Source organism: Pleurodeles waltl, chromosome 7, assembly GCF_031143425.1.
Source record: "Pleurodeles waltl isolate 20211129_DDA chromosome 7, aPleWal1.hap1.20221129, whole genome shotgun sequence".
Taxonomy (NCBI): Eukaryota; Metazoa; Chordata; class Amphibia; order Caudata; family Salamandridae; genus Pleurodeles; species Pleurodeles waltl.
The window spans coordinates 483,150,571-483,174,494 of record NC_090446.1 but is presented as its reverse complement, the minus strand read 5'-3'; the positions used below and the strand labels follow the sequence as shown (position 1 = coordinate 483,174,494).

The 23,924-nt window shown below is 43.0% G+C and overlaps 1 protein-coding gene across 1 annotated transcript in view; it reads left to right on the top strand.

Annotated features, from left to right (window-relative positions):
- Positions 1 to 23,924, top strand: part of DOC2A (double C2 domain alpha) — an 846,604-nt gene that overhangs the window by 786,414 nt on the left and 36,266 nt on the right. Inside the window, exon 9 of the mRNA XM_069244126.1 lies at positions 17,049 to 17,130. Within this exon, the coding sequence (XP_069100227.1) occupies positions 17,049 to 17,130 (82 nt within the window). The remainder of the gene's footprint in view (positions 1 to 17,048; positions 17,131 to 23,924) is intronic.

Genomic DNA, 23,924 nt, shown 5'->3' with positions numbered 1-23,924 from the left:
GCGTATTTCAGTGTCTGCTTAGCAGACACTGAAATACTTTGCGGGGCCCTCTTACGGGGGCCCCTGCCGTGCCCATGCCATTGGCATGGGCACGGCAGGGGCCCCCAGGGGCCCGCGGCACCCCCTACCGCCATCCTGTTCCTGGCGGGCGAACCGCCAGGAACAGGATGGCGGTAGGGGGTGTCAGAATCCCCCATGGCGGCGCAGCAAGCTGCGCCGCCATGGGGGATTCTAAGGGCAGCGGTAAACCGGCGGGAGACCGCCGGTTTACCCTTTCTGACCGCGGCCAAACCGCCGCGGTCAGAATGCCCTGCGGGGCACCGCCGGTCTGTCGGCGGTGCTCCCGCCGACCATGGCCCCGGCGGTCTGAGACCGCCGGGATTAGAATGAGGGCCTAAGTCTGCCCCCCATGAGTCCATCTTTTAAGAGTCTCCGTCCCACTAATAGGTGATTGTGCCGTCCACCAGTAACCACCAAAAAAAAATAAGCACTGCCCTACTGAATTCCATCAACTTCATTTTGCATGTTCTTATTATTTAGCTAATACTTGGAATTTCCAGTAGCACAATCACAAACCCTCCGAATGCAGGATGATGTGGTAGAAATGTTCACACTGCCAATGATCAATTAATAAGTGCAGAGTCCCAAGTGTAAGAAACCAAAACCAAAACAAGAAGTAAAAGTGAACAGTTTAGGTGATAATCAAATATATAGTGGTTTTCACAAAGAAGCCAATGACATTATGTACAAATGTGTATATATCTGTACCTATACACTGGTATGTGTTGCCAGTGTATAGTTTTAAAATCAAGGTTTACCTATTGCTGGTGTCAACATAATGTCATAGGCTTTGTGAAAACCATCATATACTTTTTATCCTCTGAACTGTTCACTTTTCCTTCTTGGTTTGGTTTCTCGCACTTGGAGCTCTGTGCAGATACTATCTCACTTGATCACAATTATTTTGGTCAAACATTTCTCTGGATGTTTACACAAGTAAACTTTTGTTGTTGTTTGGATAACTATAATTGCATACTGGTTGTTCTCTATGCTATTCCTTGAGACTGAGTCTCAACAGTACTCTTTGTCTTAATGGAAAATGGTTTACTTTTGATTGATTATTTACAGGAATTCCTATCTTATTATTTTGTTTTTAACAAAATGAGTTCCATGTGAATGCATGTTACAAGCTTAGCCTTTGTAAATGAAGGCATAATATGGCACCCCCTTCAAGTGCCCCCCTTATCATACACCTGGCACTGCTTTTTCTGCAGCCCCACACTCCATCTTCTTTCACCTCCTCCCCACTCCCTCCAGTCTTTCTCTGTCATTCACCTTCCTTCTGCGCTACAAACATGGTCCTTACACCCTTATTTCACCTTCTACCTTAATCGTGCACACCCACTTTCCAACCACACACTTCTTTCAAGCTCGCCTATCTCCATCCTATGGCATCCTTCTCACCCTAACTCTCTCCCTGCCTCTTTCCTTTACCTCCCCCCACTCACACAGGTTACTCTCACTCACCTTAGTTTCACCATCTTCTTGTCTTGTCCTGTCAACCTTCTAGGCACACCTTTTTGCACCCTTCTCTCTCAAACCTCCTTTCTTTCCTGTTTCCTCTATTTAATACACACACGCACCTGCCTCACTGAAACTCTCCCCTTATGCACCCTATCTTTACACATCTCCCAGGGCCGCCTCCTAAACACCCCTTATATAGCCTTCCCCTGCACACCCTCTTGCTGCCTCCTTTCCCAATGCCTCAGTCACCCTTTTTCCCAAATGTGCTTGATCACATACTCTTTCTTTCTCTCACTCAGAGACTCACACCCTTGGGGGCTGTGGGTCACATGTTCCCTATCACCAGTCCCAGTGCTGAACAATCATTTTGTAACTTGAGCGGAAATACATCTACAGTGTAGTAATATAGAATATTGGCCCCAGTATGGACCGAAATGAATGCTTTGGTGATGTCAAATTTAAATGTGATTGGTTTACTGACATTTAGTCATGAATAAGAAGTATAATATGATAGTGGGTAATCAGAAACTGTTAGGCTTTGGCCACATTTACAAAGGATTTGAGCTGGCCTTGCATCACGTAGGGTGACACAAAGCAGCGCGAGGCCTTAACTGGGATTTACTAGTGACACAAAGTCACTGTGCAAGGCTCTGTGTGTTTTGTAAATCCAAGATAATACAAGGCAGCACATTTCACAGCCTTCCAATAGGGAGGCATTCCATGGGTGGAGTGCAGGCATTCCCATGCATTCACCCATGAATTTTAGTGCATTCCAATATTTGCAAAGATTTGTAAACCTGCAAATGCATCAAAATGGTCCACCTCCCAGACACAGACATAATGAGGAGAAATATCTTTATTTCTCTATGTTACTTCCTTTTTCTATGCATGATGCATTTCATATCACACATAAAAAAGTAAAATGCCTCCAAGTATTTTTCTTTTTTGTGCAATAAGGTGTCTCTTCCTGCACAAAACCAATCACATCAATAATGCAAGCACCCTTGTACTATGGTCAAGGGTGCCTGCATTGGGGCTAGGCAGCACACATTGCAACAGCACAAGGAGGAAGGAGGAAGGAGAAATGTGCCACATCTTTGTAAATCTGGTGCATTTCTGATGGCTTCCTTTCACGCAACGCAGTGCAACTAGTTGCTTTGTTGCACTGTGCTCCGTTGCATGAATGTTAGTAAATCTGCCTCCAATTGTTGATGGTGATGAGGTTTTCTTACGGAGTTGTCAATTTAATAGGCCATTTGGAGCAGCCACGCCTACTCCTATGTAACAAAAGACAGGTCAGACACACACGTACCAACCCATCTAAAAAAAAATTGAGTGCACCTTCATGCGTTGTACATTATGTGATCCCAGCTTTCGTGTTGAACTTTCAAATTGCTGAGATCCACCACTGCCTTAGCCACATAACACTTGCTGCACCCAACACGTCCTAGTACCTTAATAAAGTTCACAGCAAACACACAGGAAGTAAACACAATTCCAACGACAATGGTCAGCGAACCATCAGAGAGACCCTAAGAGGAGTATGCAGAGTTACTATCAGTTAGCAAGATGCACACAACACAGAGAGGATGAAAAGTGTGTATGGATTATTATATTACTTCCTGTGACCCTTCCGCTTTTATGAGATGGGGACCAAAAATGGAACCTGCGTTGCTCAAAAGATTAGCAGTCGCGCAGGGAGCCATCTTGCAATGTACCTGCACTTAAGCAAAAGAGGAGAAGCGGACAGTCAGACAGTGTGTGTTGTTAATGTCGCTAAAGTCGTATGCTGTTCGTTGTCAGAGGTGTCATGCTCCGAGGAGCCAGATTTGCAGGGTTGCACAGCTCAGCATGGAGAGTGTTCTGGAAGAAATGGAATAACAGGGACCCTTTATTTATGCCTTTAACAATAGGCACATGACCTTAGGCAACAGAGAAAATGTGTATTAGACAATCTCAGCAAAAAAGCTTCCCATAGAACACGAGTAGACAGTACCTCACCAGACAAGGATGAGATATGGAACTGCAATGAACGAAGGATGTTTATATCTGCGGGAGTCTCATTTAAATAAATGTGTACAATTTGCTCCTACTAAAATGTTTAATTTATGTTGTTGCTGCCATACACTGAACTGATTTTGTTTTAAAACAGTTTTTTAGAAGATTACGGGGCATACTTACAAGCACCTTGCGCAGCCCTAGAGTAATTTTTTTCATGCTAAAGTGATGTTAAGGATGTCTCCTGGGCCATCTTTACAAAAAAGCGCAATGCATTGCGCCACTTTGTAATTCCCTGCACCACAATATGTCTGCTCCAGGCATAATGTATGCAAGGGGTGTTCAGAAGCAGGGAGGCCCAAAAACATGGGGCAGTGAAATTTACAACATTTCACTGCGCCATTTTTTCTGTCATTTTTAACACCTGCTCAGAGCAGGCATTAAATTGATGCACCCATTTTCTTCAATAGGCCTCCCTGTGCTTTGCTGCACTAGCGTCAACATTTTCAGCGCTAGTGCTGCAAAGGGCCACAATAGCATCAAAAATGTTGACGCTATTGTCCTAACAATCGCCATGGTGCACCGTCGCAACCATGGTGTCATTAGGTGGGGCATGGGCAACGCAAGAAAAGTGGCTCCGATGGAACCGATGCACCAGTTTCTTGTAAAAATGCCCCTTAGTGTTTTCAATCTATTCTATTCATACAATTTCTCTACAGTGAATTTGCGGTGAATGGCCATAAAGAGGAAGATGAAAGGATCCAAATCAACAGGGTCCTTTGATAAAACCAAAAAAACTAACCTGAAAAACATATGCCTGAGTAAGATCAGTGTACAAAGCTTTAGCCTCACCAAAAGACAGGAAACTTAGGATGTCTGAGTGGCAGTGCTTTCTTTGTGCTTGTTGTTTCCGGTGCCGAGCACTGGCACTTGTTTTTGAGGGCCGCCATTTATTTTTCTGTCTCAAGCAATTACTGTGAGCAAAAGACAGGTGTAGGAAAGATGGAGGAAGAGAAAAACAAAAAAGCGTCACAATGGAAGAAAGCTGCAAGAGTGAGCTGGAGGGGCAGGGAGTGGCTGTAAATGGATTAAAGAGGCTCAAGGTGGCATCAGGATTACGCTGCCTCAGTATTCCGTGTTTGCGCATTTAATTGCAGCAGCCGCATGTTTAAGCGGAGGGCTTTGGGCACCAGCATGTTTTTATTTACAAATTAAGCACTGGTACGTGGTACTTATGTTTATAGCGTTTCAAAAAATGTCTTCCAAAAAGTGAACCTTCAGAATAGAGTTATGATGTTTGTTGGGAGGTGAGCTCCAAAAACGTGATCTCCAAGCACCTTTCTTTTAGGTTTTTACTGCTGGATTCTTCAGAAACATTGCAGTCCCTTAGATAGGAAGTGATGGTGATTATGGGAGTAGATGCAAACTCGGTATCTTTTTCTCCACCTCCTATTAATCATAATTACTCATTATTTCATCAACAAAACAAACACCTTTAGAAATAACCAACAGCACTCCTTCCACAGACCACAACATCATCACCTAATGCACATTAGAGTCACTGGCTTCTTGATGATCTTGTGAACATTTTGAACACACTCAAAAACACCACTAAGGAGGATTTCATTCTCTCTTCCACTCATGCTTAAACCGTCCTCTTTGAGAAAAGACCACCACCGCCAGTTATGAAGGAACCATACTTGCACCTTGGTGAGCTCCCCATTGAACATCCATCTGTGTAAGATCTTGAAAACAGATGTTGTCATTCAGCTTCCAAAAAGCATGACACTTCTCCTATTTGTTCCATGTGTAAGAGTTTATATTCCTCCTTGCTGCAGCACAGACGTGTCATCAACCCAGGGTGCTGATAACACCCTTAGCATCACAGACAACAGAGACTCTAGTCTAAGAATTGTTAAGCTGTCGGCAGCGTGCAATACTGTAGACCACCAGACTTTGTATATCCTTCAATGCTATCTCCTACTATCTTCAACACTGTCCCGATAGGGTCCACATATTCATTTCAGACAGACAGCAGTTTGCGCAGATGGTGTATTTAAAATCACCCATTCCTCCTTTCTCAGTAATATTCCACACCCTTAACACTCCATCCTCTGTCAAACGATCATCTACCCTTACATTGAATCAGTCAAGACACGTATGTACTTTTGTGCATGACATCCAGTGATGAAAAGCCTACCTCAAAATGATTCAGATCTGCGTGTCTACTACTTATTTGACACCAACCGAGAGCAGACTTGTTCTTGCTGATGGTGCAACATCTCACCTACCCATTCAGGCATGAAACACTCACAAAGCCACGAGTATGTCCCTTGGCTGCTACATAATTCCTGACCTTTAGAGACCATACAAACAACAAGTTTGAAATGAACATCGTCTAATGAAAATCTAAGTAAATTTGACAACTTTCAACTTCTGCCCGCTGCCAAAGCCCTGGTATTCTCAAATATCAATGGTGGCAGCTCTTTGTCTCATTAGGGGCTGCCCCTGCTGAAGTTCATCTTTCATGCTACCCTCTGCTAAATCTCTGGTCAATGGAAACACAACTGCATCATCCCATTCCTAAGAGATCTTCACTGTCTCTTCCTCTCAGCGAGCCAAGACTCAAAGCATCATCGTGAAAGCTATCAACACTTAGATGTTCGAAAATCTTGCAGACAAGCTTTCCATCACAATCCACTCCCAGGGACACCGCAGTAGAGGTGGGGCCAATGTATTAGGTCGTGCCCAAATAAAAATTCAAAATGTTATTTAGGACATCTTCTTCCACTTTGATTGGAGAGGGTGAGTCTAGAGAGGGGCTCCTAAGTAGGACCGTAAAAGATTAGCTCGACAGGACTGTGGGGCCGGATCAAAAGAGTCAAGTTCAGTGAAAGGAAAATAGAAAGAAAATATGGAAGAAAGAAGCAAAAATTAAACATAAGGCACGTGTAGAGGGAAGGTGAGAGAAAGGAACTAAAGAATAGGAGTGGGGAGGAGAAAAGGAAGGCTGGGAAGAAAGAAAGGGATTGAGGAAATGAAGAAGAGAATCGGATCTTTGTACCCTTGGCATTGACCTTGCTATCGCTCCTCTCAGAGGTCGCGAAGGAGTTAGCAGGAACATAAAGCTGATAGAGTTCTAAGAGGCCTTTCTCCTGTATTTTTTTCTCTAATGTTCCTCTGGACCTGGGGGGGGGGGGGGGGCGGGGCGGTTGAGGGTTGAGTGGTGGCCGGTGGGAGCGTGGTGTTTCATATGTCAACTTTGGCATTTTACTTACGCAAGAGGTCCACACTGCATAACATATTTTAAAATAAATAATCGCAATAAGTATTCACATGAATAAAACATAGCTATACAATGTACGAAACGAACGCATGATGTGCATCCGTGCCCCGCTCCTCTAACCCCAGTATGTTGGAAGCAAATACCAAGCTGCAGACTCCATCTGCTTCTGCGGGGCTGTGCGCCCACGGGGCTCCCGCGAGAGCTGTGATAGCCCCTGAAAAAAGACAATACTGCTGGCACAAAAAGAACACGTTTGTTTTGGCAATGGACGGTTGGAGCCTGCTCGCTGACAAACTTTCTCTTTGCCAACAGAGAACTGAAAAAAATGAAGATTTTTTTTCCACAACATTAGCTCTAATTGGGGAACTGGAAGTCTCGGTACAATAGGGAGGCGGGGGGTTGTGTGTGTGTGTGGGGGGGGAGGGGAGGAGGGCAGCTTGTTGCACATTTGCAAATTTTAATTGGCGCCCTAAGCAGGCTCTCAATAATCTTGTTTTTTTTCTATGTACTAACGCAATTGTTGTCAACAACAATGTGTAAGATGCAACACAAAAAGCTGAAGTGCGTGATGATGAACTTTTATTAACAAAACAACAACTGGAGCCTGTATTTAATCAAAACATAGAATATGATATGGTCCTAAGCAGGGATGGGGAACATATTGTGGGCGAGGTTTGAGACAAGATCAAATTGCGCGTTAACTATAATACTGTACGGTTTCTCAGATGTGGGTAAATGCATCATTAATGATACTGGGGATTTAGGAAAGAAGGTTACACTACTGTCGGAGAGGTTCAGAGTAAGTCATTCTGGTTGTTCGATGCTCCAGAAAATGGCAAATAAAGAACACTGGCCCATATTTATACTTTTTTAGCGCCGCATTTGCGTCGTTTTTTGACGCAAAATCGGCGCAAACTTACAAAATACACTGTTCTTTATCTTGTTCTGCTAAATGCATTTCGAGTTGGAAGGAACCTGGCCTGAAATCTTGTCTTGTCAACTTCCAGCCTTATTCTCAAAATTCGACAAATAAACGTCCTCTAATGTGCCTGAGTGGGCGATATGTTCCACCTCGTCTTCATTCATCCGTGTTACAAACATAGGAGGTCATGTACCGTCTTCTGGTGGCTGGGCATTATATCATGTGAAATGTTGCATGACAAAATACTACATTAATTTGCCTTCAACTACCTCGTCAAGTAGTGGAGCTGTAGACCTAACTATTGTAAATACATACTTTACAATGCCAATGCAGTGGGTGCAATACGTTGGCTGCAGTACAGTGCTGTACAACCAACTCTTCTTCATTACCCATCTTTGAGAACCATCACCTATACCTGTTCATCCTTTTGAGGATGATTGTCCTCTACCATAGTTACACCACTCTCATCATTTGTCTCCTCACCCTGCACACCCTAGCCAAATGGCCCTTCTGCTCTCAACTGCAGCTTTAACCACCTACTACAAGGGAATATCATTTACTTTTTCTTCACCATTTCATTTGCTTTTTTATTTCGACCACATTGCGAACAACTCCCTTAAATGACACTTTTTTCTCACTTGTCCCTTAGATTCGCCTACTTGACTATCTTGACTTTAGGGCTCATATTTATACTTTTTTAGTGCCTCAATTACATCATTTTTTGACGCAAAAGCAGCGCAAACTTACAAAATATAGGGGCATATTTATACTTTTTGGTGCAAAACTGCACTAACGCAGTTTTGCATCAAAACATTTTGCACCGGCTTGCAATATTCTTGAGGGCCAGCCGGGCACCATATTTATGGAATGGTGCAAGCCGGCGCAAAATATAGGCTAGCATAAAAAAAAATGACGTTAGCCAGGTGGGGTCGGCACTATGGGAGAAGGGGGTTTTGCACCAAAAAATTACATTAAACAGGTTAGAGTAAAAAAAAATGACTCTAACCAGCCTAGCATCATTTTCCGATGCAAAACAATCCATACCACATGACTCCTGTCTTAGAAAAGACAGGAGTCATGCCCATCACCTCAATGGCCAACACAGGGGACCAGGATCCCCTGGGGAGGGCCATTGCACCCAGTGCCATGTAGGAGGGCCCATTTCAGGTCCCCCGAAGGCACTTAAAAAAATAATACTTACCTGCACTTACCTATACCTACCTGGGATGGGGACCCCATCCTTTGCTGTCCCTCTGGTGTGGGAGAAGGTGTCCCTGGGGCCTCCGGAGGGCACCTGTGTGCTTATTCCATGGTGTTCCACCCTGGAAATAGGCCCACAGGTCCCATAACGCCTGCCCTGACCCAGGCATTAAATAATGGTGCAAAACAAGCTTTCCACCATTATTTGCTGCTAATGCTATAGAGTAAGTTGTTGCATGGGAAAACCTACCTTTCATGTAATTGATGCAAGGTAGGTTTCCACGTCCAAAAAATGATTTTAACTCCATAACTTTTGCGCTAGACGGGTCTAGTGCCAAAGTATAAATATGGAGTTAGTTTTGCACCGAATTTGCATAAAGAAATGATGCAAATTCAGCGCAAAACAAGTATAAATATGCCCCAATTGTATTTTGTAAGTTTGAGCCACTTTTGCATCAAAAAATGACATAAATGCAGCGCTAAAAGGTATAAATATGGGCCTAGGTATTCAAGCTTGCACCCAATATCTACCTGAAGCCGCTTGTATGCATACCCCTCTTGTACCAATCTCCTCGTGTTGTTGCTCCTGATAGTATCCCAGAGAAATCGCAATGAAATGTAGTCACACACACTGCAACCAGAGACATCATGCTGTGGAAGAGGCTGTTCATGCATTGGCACAGCACATGCCTGTAGAGCTGAGCAAAATTCCCTGAAAGCATGGGGCAAGTTGCAGATGTCTGAGCATGATGACACTGCCATGAAAATAGAGTCTAAATCTTCTGTGATCCATATACACAAATAAGGAGTTAAGACCAGTTACCAATGCCAATCCCTGCACACAATACTAAGATAATTTCGAAAACAAATATAAAAACAAAATTGTCCGAAACTGATCTTAGATATGCTGAAGAAGATGAAATTAAATCATTACAGCAATATAAAAAAGATCTTTAAATTCTCAGAAAAGGATTGATTACAGTACTTTCATCCAAGGAATTGGTTTACACATCCTTTATACAAAACAGCAGCCACGATGTCCCTTATGGAGAAATTTGTACGAACCCACTTGGAAGCTAGAGTGATGATTACTTGCATTTATGACTTATAAAAGATGGTACAGGTAGGCCTCCCAGGAAATTCTTGGAAAGGTTGTCTCAAAAGCTAAATAGAGAGAGATACCACAAGAAAAGTAGCTAGAAATTTTGTCAAACATACATAAGGTATACAAGAGCATACCTAACAGAGAATCTACTTACACAATCCTACCTTCTTTGAGATTACACCAAATTTATCCAACTGTACCTGAGATTTAAAGGTGATGTTCAAAAGAGAAGGGCTCGATAATGCATACATGGTCAGAGTGCTTATATATCACTACATTCTGAAAGGAAGCACCCAGATATCTAAAGGGTGTATTGCATTATGATGTACCCTCTGACCCAGGAAGAGCCATGTTAGGCTGCACTAAAAACTGTTTTATTCCGGCCAACAACCACAAAAAATTGCTTCTGAGGCACACGCTTGGAGCGGCCAAAATCATGATAGACATGTATTGGAAAAAAAAATTGCTCCTTTCATAGCATAATGGTTTGGTAAACTGTGGTTGCAGATGGCCTACGAGAAACTAACCCATGACCTCAACTGCACTGACAAGCATAGGTACTGGAAATAGGAGTGTGGCGGGTGACGCAGCACCCCCAAAAGCCACAATGTTGGAGTTCAGAAGGTGAATGAGCAATAAAGGTGTCTTTAAATTTTGTTCTTATCTTGTCACATTTACTGTCCATTCAAAGACAGAGGTCAAACGTCAGGCAATGCCTTTTGTCAAATTGCTTCTTATATTTTTAACATGGAGATTGATGTTCAGTTGTCGGTCCCTCACTGCAATGTGAAACTATTTTGTAAAGTTAAGTACATGTCGATCTTGCTCAGGTACAGGAAGCGTGGAAGGAAAGACTGTATGTAGGATGTCTTTTTTTCAAATGCAACAAGATTTAAATCCCTGTAAACGAGCTGCACAAATTATAAAAAATGTATCAGCAGTTAGGAAAGCACAAATGAATCTTTTTTGGTAACTCTTAAGTAGGATGAAAAGGATTTTAATATGTTCAAAACAAAGCAAAGCAATTGGTGAAGCTCAAATTATAAATATTTTTGAAACTCGATTTCCACACATTATACTTTATGTGCTTATAGTTTAATCAGTACAGCTGCATGCCTGTGCAAGCCATTTCAAAAGCAAATGTGCTGCCTGTAAATTACAATGTCCTACCACCCCATGCTTGGGTAATATATGTACTCTTCTGCTGAATGGGCATGTCTCATTTGCTACACTTGTTCTTAGTGTGACGCTTGGATTTTTTATAATCCCTATGAGTTCAGTGATGTAACATTGATGGTAGCATCCCACTATGATAACTATTCCCGCGCCACTGCTGACAAGAAGCTCTCTAAAATGTGTCGCCCCAAGTAATGTGCATGTCTACAAAAGAGCACTAATGTTTTGTGCGAGGTAAACTAAGAGCTCTCTGTTTACATGATTTTTGACAAACCAAATTAAGAAGGGATGCAGGAAAGTTAGTTTAAGGACGGGTAAGTGTAACCGAGTTTATAATTACACTAGAATTCATGACTGTATTGTTAACCTTACCGTGGCGTTTGAAAGACGAATGATGGGGCTAGGGGTGAAATGAATAATTTTTATGCATGCTTTGTCTTGATACAATTGCATCACTGTAAACATAATAAGAAGGATACAAAAAAATGATTGTAAAAAAATACCAGTATCTCAAAAGTACCCTAGAAACCCGAAATCCAGGCCAGTGACGAGCCTTTAGTAGACTTATCAGATGCGAGCTCTTCATTTGGAACTGGCGATACTCAGAAAGGCTGCAATTACATTAGTTTAGGACACAGGGGTTAAAAGGGTTTGATTACATCGGACTGCAGAGTATTCATCACTTTTCTTTGCACCTACATTCCAGCAAGTGACCCCTCCCGCCCGCACCACCGTAACACATGGCAGATTTTCTAGTTCCTACACGTTATTCCCAAATTAAGAATCTTTACAAATAAAGATCTGAATTTCATCTTTTATGTGAAAATGAAAGTTGAATCACAATTTGAGATAACCAGTGTTCAGTGCGGAAACGCTCATGTTTTTGATGAGAAATTATGCAAAGAAAATCCATCTTGCTGGCTTTAATTTGCTGTCTAAGTAGGCTTTTCTGAGCAAGGAGTTAAACTTGTACACAACAAAAAAAACGAGTTGAGGAGAACCGCTGCAAAAAAATGTATATATTTAGCCTGTATTGGATCCCGTACTATGTTATATATGAGGTTGGAGTAACTTGTATAAGCTTCCCAAAATAAATCTAGCATTTCTGGCTTGCTTGTCTGTAATACCAAGAGTAGACACATGGTGGCGCGAGGAAGCGAATTACTGAAGCAGAATATTACTGAATCAAGGGCTCTAGTTGTACTAGGTAGGATTCAATTTGCGAAATTGCTACTGAATTTTTGGAAATGGAATCCGATTTTATGAATCTCCCAGTCTAATAGGTCAGTTTGCAAAATCAACAGTCGCAGCGGGTTGAAGAACAATCTGCCTAATTATATTTACAAGGCTATTCACAATTTGCCCCCCAGTATGTTTGGCTGCAAACACAGGGATGGTGGTATGACTGCAAGGGATAGTAGAACCCATAACTCTGTTTACATTCCCACACTAAAAACGTATGTTTTTTTTAAGCCGCCTGCGTTCCTTTATAGAACAAGTATTGCTCCTAAAAAATAAATGTTTCCTGTTCAGGAAATTTTCCAAATGAGCAGACAGAGCGTCCCTCAGTCATTACATCAATCAATCAATCAATCGGTAATTTGTTAAGCGTGCTACTCACCCGGTAGGGTCTCAAGGCGCTGGGGGGTGCTACTGCTCGAAGAGGCAGGTCTTGAGGTGCCTCCTGAAGGTCAGGAGGTCCTGGGTCAGACGTAGGTTCACAGGGAGGGAGTTCCAGGTCTTGGCGGCAAGGTAGGAGAAGGATCTGCCGCCAGCTGTGGTATGGTGGACGCGGGGGACGGTGGCGAGGGCGAGGTTGGCGGAGCGGAGCTGGGGGGTCAGGGTGTAGAAGTTGAGGCGCTCGTTGAGGTAGGCAGGTCCGGCGCCGTGGAGAGCTTTGTGGGCGTGGATCAGGAGTTTGAAGGTGATCCTTTTGTAGTCAGGGAGCCAGTGGAGGTCTCTGAGGTGGGCTGAAATGTGTTTGTGGCGAGGGAGGTTGAAGATGAGTCATGCTGAGGTGTTCTGGATACGCTGAAGTTTTCTCTGGAGCTTGGGGGTTGTTACCGCGTAGAGTACGTTACCGTAGTCCAGTCTGCTGCTGACGAGGTCGTGGGTGACCGTTCTTCTGGTTTTTATGGGAATCCATTTGAAGGTCTTGCGAAGCATGCGAAGTGTGTTAAAGCATGAGGATGAGATGGTGTTGACATGCTGGGTCATAGTGAGTGATGAGTCCAGTATGAAGCTGAGGTTTCCTGCGTGGGTGGTGGGAGTTGGGGCGGTTCCCAACGTGGCAGGCCACCAGAAGTCATCCCATGCTGCTTTGTTGGAGCCGAAGATTACGTTCTCGGTCTTCTCTGAGTTTAGTTTGAGGCGGCTTGCTTCCATCCACTTGGCAATGGCATGGAGTCAGGTGCAGAGGTTGGTCTTTTTCGGTTACGGGCTCTTTCGTGAGAGAGAGGATTAGCTGAGTGTCGTCCATGCAGGAGACGATGTTGAGGCCATGGGATCGGACAATGTTGGCTAGCGGAGCCATGTAGACATTGAAGAGGGTGGGGCTGAGTGAGGATCCCTGGGGGACTCCGCAGATGGTCTTGGTGGCTTTTGACAGTAACGGTGGGAGGCGGACTCTTTGGGTTCTGCCCGAGAGGAAGGACGTGAGCCAGTTCAGGGCGTTGTGGTGGATTCCAGCGTCGTGGAGGCGTGTGTGAAGTGTGTGGTGACAGACGGTGTCGAAGGCTGCAGAAAGGTCAAGGAGGATGAGGGCAACGGTTTCACCTTTGTGGAGCCTGCTCCTGATGTCGTTGGTGGCAGCGATCAGGGCGGTCTCGGTGCTGTGGTTCTTGCAGAAGCCAGACTGGGAGATGTTGAGTAGGTTGTAGTCCTCCAGGAAACAAGATAGTTGGCTGTTGACTATCTTCTCGATGACCTTCGCAGGGAAGGGGAGTAGGGAGATGGGCCGGTAGTTTTTGAGGTCTTCGGGGTCAGCTTTGGGCTTTTTCAGCAGGGCGTTGACTTCGGCGTGTTTCCAGCTCTCTGGAAAAATGGCGGTTTCAAAGGAGCTGTTGATGATGGTTCGGAGCTGGGGGGCTATGATTTGGCTGTTTATTGAAGACGTGGTAAGGGCAGGGGTCGGCTGGTGATCCGGAGTGGATGGTGCTCATGGTCTTGGTAGTTCTTCGTCGTTGGTGTGGGTCCAGGCATTCAGGGTGTTGGTGCGGATGGGTGCGTTGTGGTCGGCGTTGGCAGTGGTTGTGGTGGGAAGTGGTGTTGTGAAGCTTTCACGAATGTCTGTGATTTTGCGGTGATAAAAGGTGGCGAGGAAGTCGCAGAGGTCTTGTGATAGAGGGGGGTCGGCTGATTCAGGATTTGGGGTTGGTGAGTTCCTTGATGATGTTGAAGAGCTCCTTGCTGTTGTGTGCATTGCTGTCAATTCGTTATTTGTAGAAAGCTCTTTTGGTGGTCCGGATGAGGTGGTGGTGTTTGCATATGGCTGATTTTTAGGGCGACGTAGTTGCTTTCTGTTTGCTCTTGGCGCCAGATCTTCTCGGCTTTCCGGCATTCCCTCTTGGAGGCTTGAAGGACTGCGGTGAACCACGGAGCTTTCTTGCTGGTGCGTGTGTTGGTGTTTTTTCTGAGTGGAGCGAGGGTGTTGGTGCAGTCGTCGAGCCATTGCTTGAGGTTGAAGGCAGCGGTGTTGGGGTCGCTGGTGTGGGGTGGAGGGGCGTGGGTGAGGGTGGAGATCAGTTGGTCCTTAAAGATCTTGTTCCACTTGCAGTGAGGGGTCTGATGCTGTTGGTGGTGGACGTGGGTTTCTGAAAGGAGAAATGGACCCAGCGGTGGTCGGTCCCCCCTGAGGCTGCCATCCTCACTACCAGAAGAGAAGGAGTCCCATAAAAACCCTTCACGTTTGCGAATCACTTACTCCCTCATCTGAAGAGTCAGTATCTGGCCAGTGGTTTGGAAATGGAATTGATGTCTCAAACCATTGATGCATGTTACCAAATCACAGTTTGGAAGGAAGGCCCCCTAAATTCCTCTTCCAAATTGTGTGTTGGAATGGGTCCCTAAACCCATTTTACAATTGGGAAAATCAAAGGATGTCTATAAAAAGATACGTTTAGCAACGGGCTGGTTGACCATCCAAAGGTGTTTGTAATATGAACTGTTGACTTTAATACTATCATTTCTGCTCTTACTCCGGTTTGCAAAGATGTTGATAAAACTACTTGTGATGCAACATTGGATATTTTTGTCCCCTGTTTTGCAGGTTTTTAAATTGATTCAAGAGGAAAGAGTCAGAGTTCAGATGTGATTGGATTTGCAATGCAGTTGCTAAAAAAGAGGGATCGAAGGGCATATCAGTTTACAAAACTCATAAGTAATTAAAATATACAATTATAACAAAATAGATAGGAAAATAAAATAAAAAATACGCACGGAAAATATTGGAAAATATTAAAGGAAAAAGCCTATCCAGATTACTCACAATGCTAGACAAAAGGTCTATTTTATAAGACGCTACTTTGCTCATTTTACAGAAGAAAAAAAAACACATGGAGGTTAGAGACTCTCAAACCCCTCTTATGGCTGCTTCTGAAAGTATTTTCTTTAAAGAAGCCTTGGCTTTGCAATGAGATGTCGGCCCTCCTCATAGGCAGGGACAACGGAGATTATACCACAATGGCGAAGGGAACTGTAGCACAGAAACTCCAGCTACGCAGCACAGAAAGGTAAATTGTGCTACCTGGAAACGCAAATTAAGCTACAAATTATGCAATTAAAGGCAAAATATCTAACACATTCTGTGGCATAATTAGCTACTCATTTTGACATTTTAAGGCACATTCATACAAAAGGGATCCTTACGTTGTAAAAATACATCAGTTTTCTAAGGAAGAAAAGTATACACAGTACAGTCTATGGTAATTCATCAAAAATTATTAACGTTGTCTAGTTTGGAATCACACGCACCACGCGATACTAAAATGATTCTTTAACCCACCTAGAGTACACAGATATGTTATGTTGCCCTCAGCAGAAAAGAGCCTTAAGTGTCCAGACTTCTTGTATTCAAATGTATTGCTCATATTTGACACTTCATGTTTATGCGTTTACACGTCTTTAGTTTGGAGTTTATCCTCCCTTTGCACGTCTTTCCACTTAAAAATAGCTATGCAGAAGAATGTATTACATTTAAAATTAATATGTAAATGCCTACCAAGAAGAACTTCGTGTTTCTAGACATTGGACCTTGAAATAAATCTAACATGCCTTCTTGAAATGACTGCTACTTTTAGGACAGTGTCAAGTGACAAGTGAAACAAAAAATGTAGAACAAAGTCCATCAGCTGTCAATGTTTTCGCTATCTGAGCAGAAGAGTCACCTAATGCCTGAATACAGCAATCAAAATCTGAAAGACGCTAAATTAGCTATTGAAAAGTGAATCTTTGCAGTCATGGGCAGCAGTGTCATTAACTTCTAATCCGTTTTTCCATAAACATTAGTTGTTACACCTTGCATGTTATGCAGCAAATGAGGGTTTTGTGAAGTGTGGCACATCCGCATTCATGTGAAAAAGCCATAGCATCAGAACTGCATTTTTCGGGAGTGATATTTAAAGGTTAAGCTCTTTAAAAGGCATCTCTTTGCTGCCACGATTGTCTCTGCTGCAACATCTTGTAATGCTGTATGACTTAAACGTGACATCATCGCTCAATGCTTTCTGAGGGATTTGAAAGCACGTACAATAGAGTCATGTCATATCATCCATTTTCATTGTTTTCTCTTCATGGGTGTCGTCTTCACATGTTACTTATCTGCAGTTGTTTCTCGGCAGGTACCTGAAGCCTGATGTGGAGAAAAAGTCAAAGCACAAGACATCTGTCAAGAAGAAAACCCTAAACCCGGAGTTCAATGAGGTAAATGGAAATGAAAAGTGTGCCCTATTCTGGTACACCGCAGGGAACATTTCACTGTCACAATTAGTGCATCTCAGTAGAGAACCACACCACCCATTCCCTACACATCTCCCTGGGGACATCCCCATCCCGACAACCAGTACATCTCTTCAGAGAAATCCATCATCCACAACTTGCACCTAACGTCCAAGATCTGAATCCAGTACACTTGCCTACATCAGCATCATCACCCACGCCTTATATTTCACCCCACAGCCCCTTTATCAGCAGTTAGCTAGGCTGGCCTTGAAGTGAGATCCTTATAGACCCCAACAAGCACAATCCAATGTCACTTCCAACCCAGGTACATCTCAAAGGCAAGGGCAAAAAGCCTTTCCGAAATTTCTTTGGCTAAACTTTGGTATTGTGGTCGAAAGCAAGGGGAAAACACCAAATAAGGTGTAAGGGAATGTGCGAGATACAGTGTAACAAAATGCACCACAGCATTAAACAAAGTAAAGTTCTCAGCCTCTGTTCTGCTGTAATAAGTATTTTTATCGGGCATGGCATGGCAGCCAGATGAGTGGGTCTGCTTTCTCAAGGCTTTACCTGGTCCTTTCTCAACAAGGTCTGTACATTTTACATCATGATCTAGGAGATTTTCTGGCTTCTTGTCTTGCAATTGTAGCAGATCAGCACTTTCTCTGTAAACAGTTTGCTGGTTTGCTGTTTCTTCAGTCCTGTTACAAATGGTGGCAAAAGAAGCTGAAGCGAGAACCTTCTGTAGAATTCTTATCCTGCACTGCTGGAGCCTTTCAGCACAGGAGAAAAACATTTTGTTCTTTCCTCTTATCTCTTGTGTAGAGCAATCTGCATCAGGGTGCCCATAGCCGGACGTCAGTGGTGTCAAGCCCAGAAAGAGGAGTAACTGACTTAACGAGGGAACATGGTGTAGGGTCTGGAGGATTGCTACCTGTCTGTGTGGAATGGCTTCTGTCATGTTCTTGGTGGGACACTGCAAAAGCGAAAGCATTTTATAGGCCTTCAGCCAACCACGTTATCAGTACCACTTGGGGGGATGGGTTCTAATATGATTTATTGGCAAGGTATGGATGCCTAGAGATGGAAAATATGTGATAGCAAGTCATAACTCGTTGCCTTTTGTGAGTTAAAGATGCCTTGATGTAAATGGACATTTTTTCATAATTTTTATTATTGTGAATTGTATTATTAAAAATTACAATTACAGTAAATGTGATATGTAAATTGATAATAATTATAATAGTAATTATGATTATATTAGGTACAGCAAGTAAAATTTAAACATTTTTAAAATTAACTTATTTTTCCGGAGCTGGTGTTGAATGACCGTGCAGCATCAGGAAGAAGACTGAAACAAGCACATCCTGTCCCTCTGATCCCCAGTGTATAATTCATTTTTGGTCAAATATCCAAAAATGAGTTACCCGGACAAGCCTGCAGGAGTACTCATCATGGAAAACTTTGTTAGAAGTATAAAGCAACATACAACAGAATCATTCTTTGAATGGGCATCTTTCACACTATTTACAATGTCATGTCCATTTTTGGAAAACACTTTCAAGACGCTGGCCTTCGCAACCTTTGCATTAAAGCAGACATGATAGCAGAAGGATCAATGTCATCAGTACTAGAAGGTCGTATGTACAATCGTGCAGTTCAAGTACACAAGTGCATGTATGAAGCTACGTTGAGACTGGCTTGTTTGGAATTTATCCCCTGGGTGGAGAAGGATTACGAAAAGAACATTCAGGTAGTCTACTCCTTAATTGAGGATGTTACTGCCTTTGCAAAAGGCCTATGCCAACAGAGATTAGATGACCTTTTGCAGAATGCTGTCTTTGCCGAAGTAAAACAGCTTTGGGATGTATTCCTGGAACATCTCCGTCATGACAATGGAGACCTCTCTGCACTTTGGATGATGTATGTGGACATTGTTGAAAATGTCTTGCTGGCTCTGCTGCATGCTGCTTGAGAAGGAGATTGGCATTTACATCTTACCACTATACACTCTATGATCCCATGGTGCTTTGCGTATGACAGAATAAACTACTCTAGATATCTTCCTGTATACTATGCTAAAATAACATTACTTGCAGTGAAACATCCGGAGATACACCACAACTTTATCAATGGATGCTTTTCAGTTCAACTGTCAGATGTTAATCCATTTGGAAGAATTCCGGTCAATCAGGACACAAAGAGTCCGGGTGGTACGACAAGGTTCAACCTCAACGCAGGTGCTGTGTAAAGATATTATTTAATGACTGAACACAGCAGCACCTTTTTGGGCCACATAAGGGAAATGGTGTGTAACAACAGATCAGATCTTACTCAAGCAGATCTACATGAATCACAAATTGAAAAAAGACGAATATACTGTTACGAGAGCTGCTAATCTAGTTCAAAACTGGATAAACCTATTTGTTGGGCCACGTGATCTCATTAGTCTCTCCACAGCAAAAAAATAGGCATCTCAAGACATAGAATCCGACATAATGAAGGCACATGAAATAGTGCTATACAGACTTCAAACTTGAGACTTGAGAATAATCCACATTTTAAGAAGTTTCATGACCCAATGAAAATGAACAAACTAATGCCCATATTTATACTTTTTTTTGCGCCACATTTGCGTCACTTTTTGACGCAAAAGCGGCACAAACTTAAAAAATACAGTTATGTTTTGTAAGTTTGCAACGCTTTTGTGTCAAAAATTGACACAAATGCGGTGCAAAAAAAAGAATAAATATGGGCCATAGAACCTTCAGTAACATGTCCAAGAAGAAGGCAGTGAACAGCAATGACAGGACAATCATCATGAAAGCACACAAAGTACTGTTTGGTCGAATCATTGTGACAGCACAGAATCAGAACCATCAAATGGCAAACATACTCTCTCATCCATGAGAACCTTTACCATGGGCTTCAGCAACTCCAGAAGGTCTGTTACGAAAGACAAACAAAGCTGTTTCAGGACACACTTGCATAAAAATGTTACCCCTGCTGAGGAAATGGTATGGTTCTTGGTCAGATACTAAAAGGAGAGGAATTAAACTTTGGTGAGGTGGCTATGTCTGTCTTATCCACAGCTTTGCAGGAAGGAAATAGCAGCCAAAGAATTGATGTTGTGTTTGATACGTACAATGGGACATCTATTAAGAACAATGAAAGGTCAATCAGAGGGGAAGAACTCAGGCACCAGTTACAGAGCATCTCACCTTCCCAGATTGTCAGATAGTGGAGGAAATTCCTAAGTGACGTAAGGAATAAAACAACTCTCATTGCATTTCTTGTTAATGAATGGAGGAAACCAGAGTATTTTGTAACACTGGAGAATAAAACACTGTTCACGAACTGTGAAGATAAATGCTACAAAATCACATCTGAAGGAAGACAGTGCCCGATCTAAACAGTACACACGAAGAAGCAGATGGTCGTTTGTTGCTGCTTGCTGCACACACCCCTAATGAGGGTTATGAGGCAGTAATGATATGCTCATATGACACTAATATGTTCATTATGGGTTTGGGATTCCTTGACAGAATCATGGCTAAATTGCTTCTGAAATGTGGTCCTAAAATACACATGCGAGTCCTTGACATTGGGAAAATAGCTTCAACTCTTTGTGAAAATGTTTGTTGAGCTATGATAGATCTCCATACGTTCACCAGCTGTGACACAGAAAGCGTATTTGCGGGAAAAGGAAAAGTACGTGCATTCAAAATCTGGTCTGCCAAACAGACATTCACAAGAAAATGTTTCGCAGCTCGGAGACTAATGGGATCTCTCTGAAGAACTAATGCACAAATTGGAGCAATTCTCGTATTTGCTGTATGCACCAAAATCATCAGTTCTTCACATGAATGGCTTGAGATATCACCTATTCTGCTTAAAGAAGGGTGAGATAGACAGTCATCAACTTCCACCTTGGAGGGACTGTCTGAAGAAACATGCCGAATGTATGAATTATCAAGCTACTATGAGCAATAGATGTCTTCTGAATGATCCACAGACACCCAGTCCAATTGGGAGAGGGTGTAAGTTGGAAAAACATGAGGGAGCAGAGCAACTGGTAGTGGACTGGATGGAGGGGTTAGATCTACCAGCTTGCAACTGCATTAGGAACTGCAAACTGCCAACATGTGTTTGCTGTCTAAATGATCTCAAGTGCACTGACATACAGAGTTCCTACCTGTGAAAATCAACGAGACGCAGAGAATGATGGCACCTAATCAGAAGAAGAAGGTGATGACGACGAATGTGAACGATAAAATAGTGTTTATGTTCACTCATGACATACATTGCCTATGAAAGATGTGACAACTATTATTATTTGAAATTGTGAGTGAAAATTATGCATATAATCTATACCAATATATGAGGAATACAATTAAGTTTTATTGTTAATATTTTAAGGACTATATTGTTATTATTACAATTAATAATCATAATTATGTTTTAAATATATTGAATTTAACAATCTGGTGGAATTAGATTTATTTTTCCACATATTATGATGAATATGTATGCTATCTATCAAAAGTATGAAAGCCATTATTTATTTTGGCTATGGTTGCTAATCCAGTAAGATTAGACACAAGGCAAAGAGTGATGACTTGCTATCACATACTTTCCATCTGCAGGCATCCATACCTTGCAAAAAAATAATGTAAGAAACCATCTCCCAAGTCGTACTAATGGGCTAAATTTGGGGTCCTGGCTCATGGCGTATTGTGGAGCTTGGTTGATTGACCAGCGACAATCTTACTGTGAAATGAGGCTGGCGGTGGCACATGGATGTCAGCTCAGTAGACATTTTGGGTGAAGAAAATCAGTGGCATGATTTCTAGACCACTCACCTTGAACTAGAAGTTGGACAACACAATCAAGGATGGAAGCAGACACAAGATATTGACATAGTGATAAAATCTGTGAAAGGTGGTGAAAGATGAGCACTTAGTAGTGTCCATTCCTTCTTTCTTGAAGAGCTAATGTAATAAAAAACTGCTGAACAAGTGGATGCTCAAAGTATTGTGCCATTATGCACTTGGTAGTGGGTCTAAGGCCAGATTCTCAAAGGTTTAGCATCAGGTTAGCGTTACTAAACCAATGCTAAACTTTTTTTGCCATTCACAAACCAACACAATTTGGTATTTGCGTTGGTTTGTGTTACAAAGTAACACAAATCAGCACTAAACGCTGCTTTGCTTTACTTTGCGTCAAGGGGGCGTTACATGGATGGTACATGGGTGTACCTGTTCTACCACCCATGCTTTTCAATGCTAAACCCTATTCTGAAACATCAGAAGAAAGGGTTTAGCTCCAAAAAGTAACGCCTCTGAAAAGCAGGCGTTAAACGGAAAAATGTTTTTATTTCTCACTGCTTTTCTGACTTTGTATGTGTGCTGCATTGTACAACACACACACAAAGTAGGAAAATCATTTCCACTTGTCTAGGAATAGTATTTCGTACAGAAAGGATACCCTTCCTGTACAAAACCTATGCTAGACTCACACACACACCCTAGGACTATGGTGCTAAGGTGTGTGAGTGGCGCACAGCAGCTGAAATCAGCACCGGCGCTACGGAGAGGGGAGGAGTGAGCCATATCTCGGTAGATATGGTGCTCTCCTGCTCCCTCCCAGTCACACAACGAAGCATTTATGGCTGCTGCACTGCGTGACACCTTTCAGAATCTGGGCCTAAGTGTCCCATTAGAGCATGGATCAGGAGTCAGTAGTTGCTTTGGTAATTGCTAAAGAACATGGCTACAGAATATGATAAAAAACAGGGAGTGTGATAGGGATCCAAATAATTCACAGGCTGAATTTAGTCAGTCAAGTGTCTTCGGTATACGTCATTTTATTTACATTTGCAAATTGTGGCTGTAGGTTGTCATGGTATCTTTTAATAGGGATTCTGCTATAGGACACACACTTAAGGGATATTGCAACTTATGCAGGCTGGCTTGCCACTGTTACCACTAGGACCAACAGTGTGGGAAAATGGAGACAACTTTGAATAATATGAATATCATTTTGAATAATCGCCCCGATCAGATCCCTAGCATCCCGCCAATGTTTATCCTACCTTACTCCCCACAGTGCAACCTGGTACTGGTACTCCTCAGGTGAGATCGAGAACCTCAGGCCTAAGACCCAAAACGCCACCTGCGGGACTGCCTTTCCTTGTTCCACCAAAGAGCCCTTCTCCTGCCACAACTGCCATTTCACCTGCAACATTCGAACCTCCGCAATCTCCACCCAGTTGACCTCCAGCCGCAAACCTCAATTCTAATGCGTACTTCTCAATGTCTGATCCCTTTGCAAGCACCCACAGAAATCCGGGACACCATCACTACCCTCGCACCCAATATTATGTTCATCACTGAAACCTGGCTCAGCCCCACCTCTGCACTAGACATCACCATAACCACACACCCCAGATACAAGTTGATCCACCATGACCACCCCAAAAGGCACAGCGAAGGTATCGCCATCATTCACAAGGACTCCTTCCACTGTACCGCCTCGGATAATGACACAAAACCGATCATGGAACACCTTAACTTCCAGATCAAACCAGGCACCAAAACCCTCCCTTACAGACCCTGAAGCCTCTTCCAAAGTTTCTGCAACTCCATCTCGACTTCATTTCCCCCCGGCAATCGACTCAAACCAAAACATTTTCCTGAGGGATCTGAACATCCACCTACAAGACACAGGCGATGCCAACTGCACCAGGTGGCAAAACCCTCCCTTACAGACCCTGT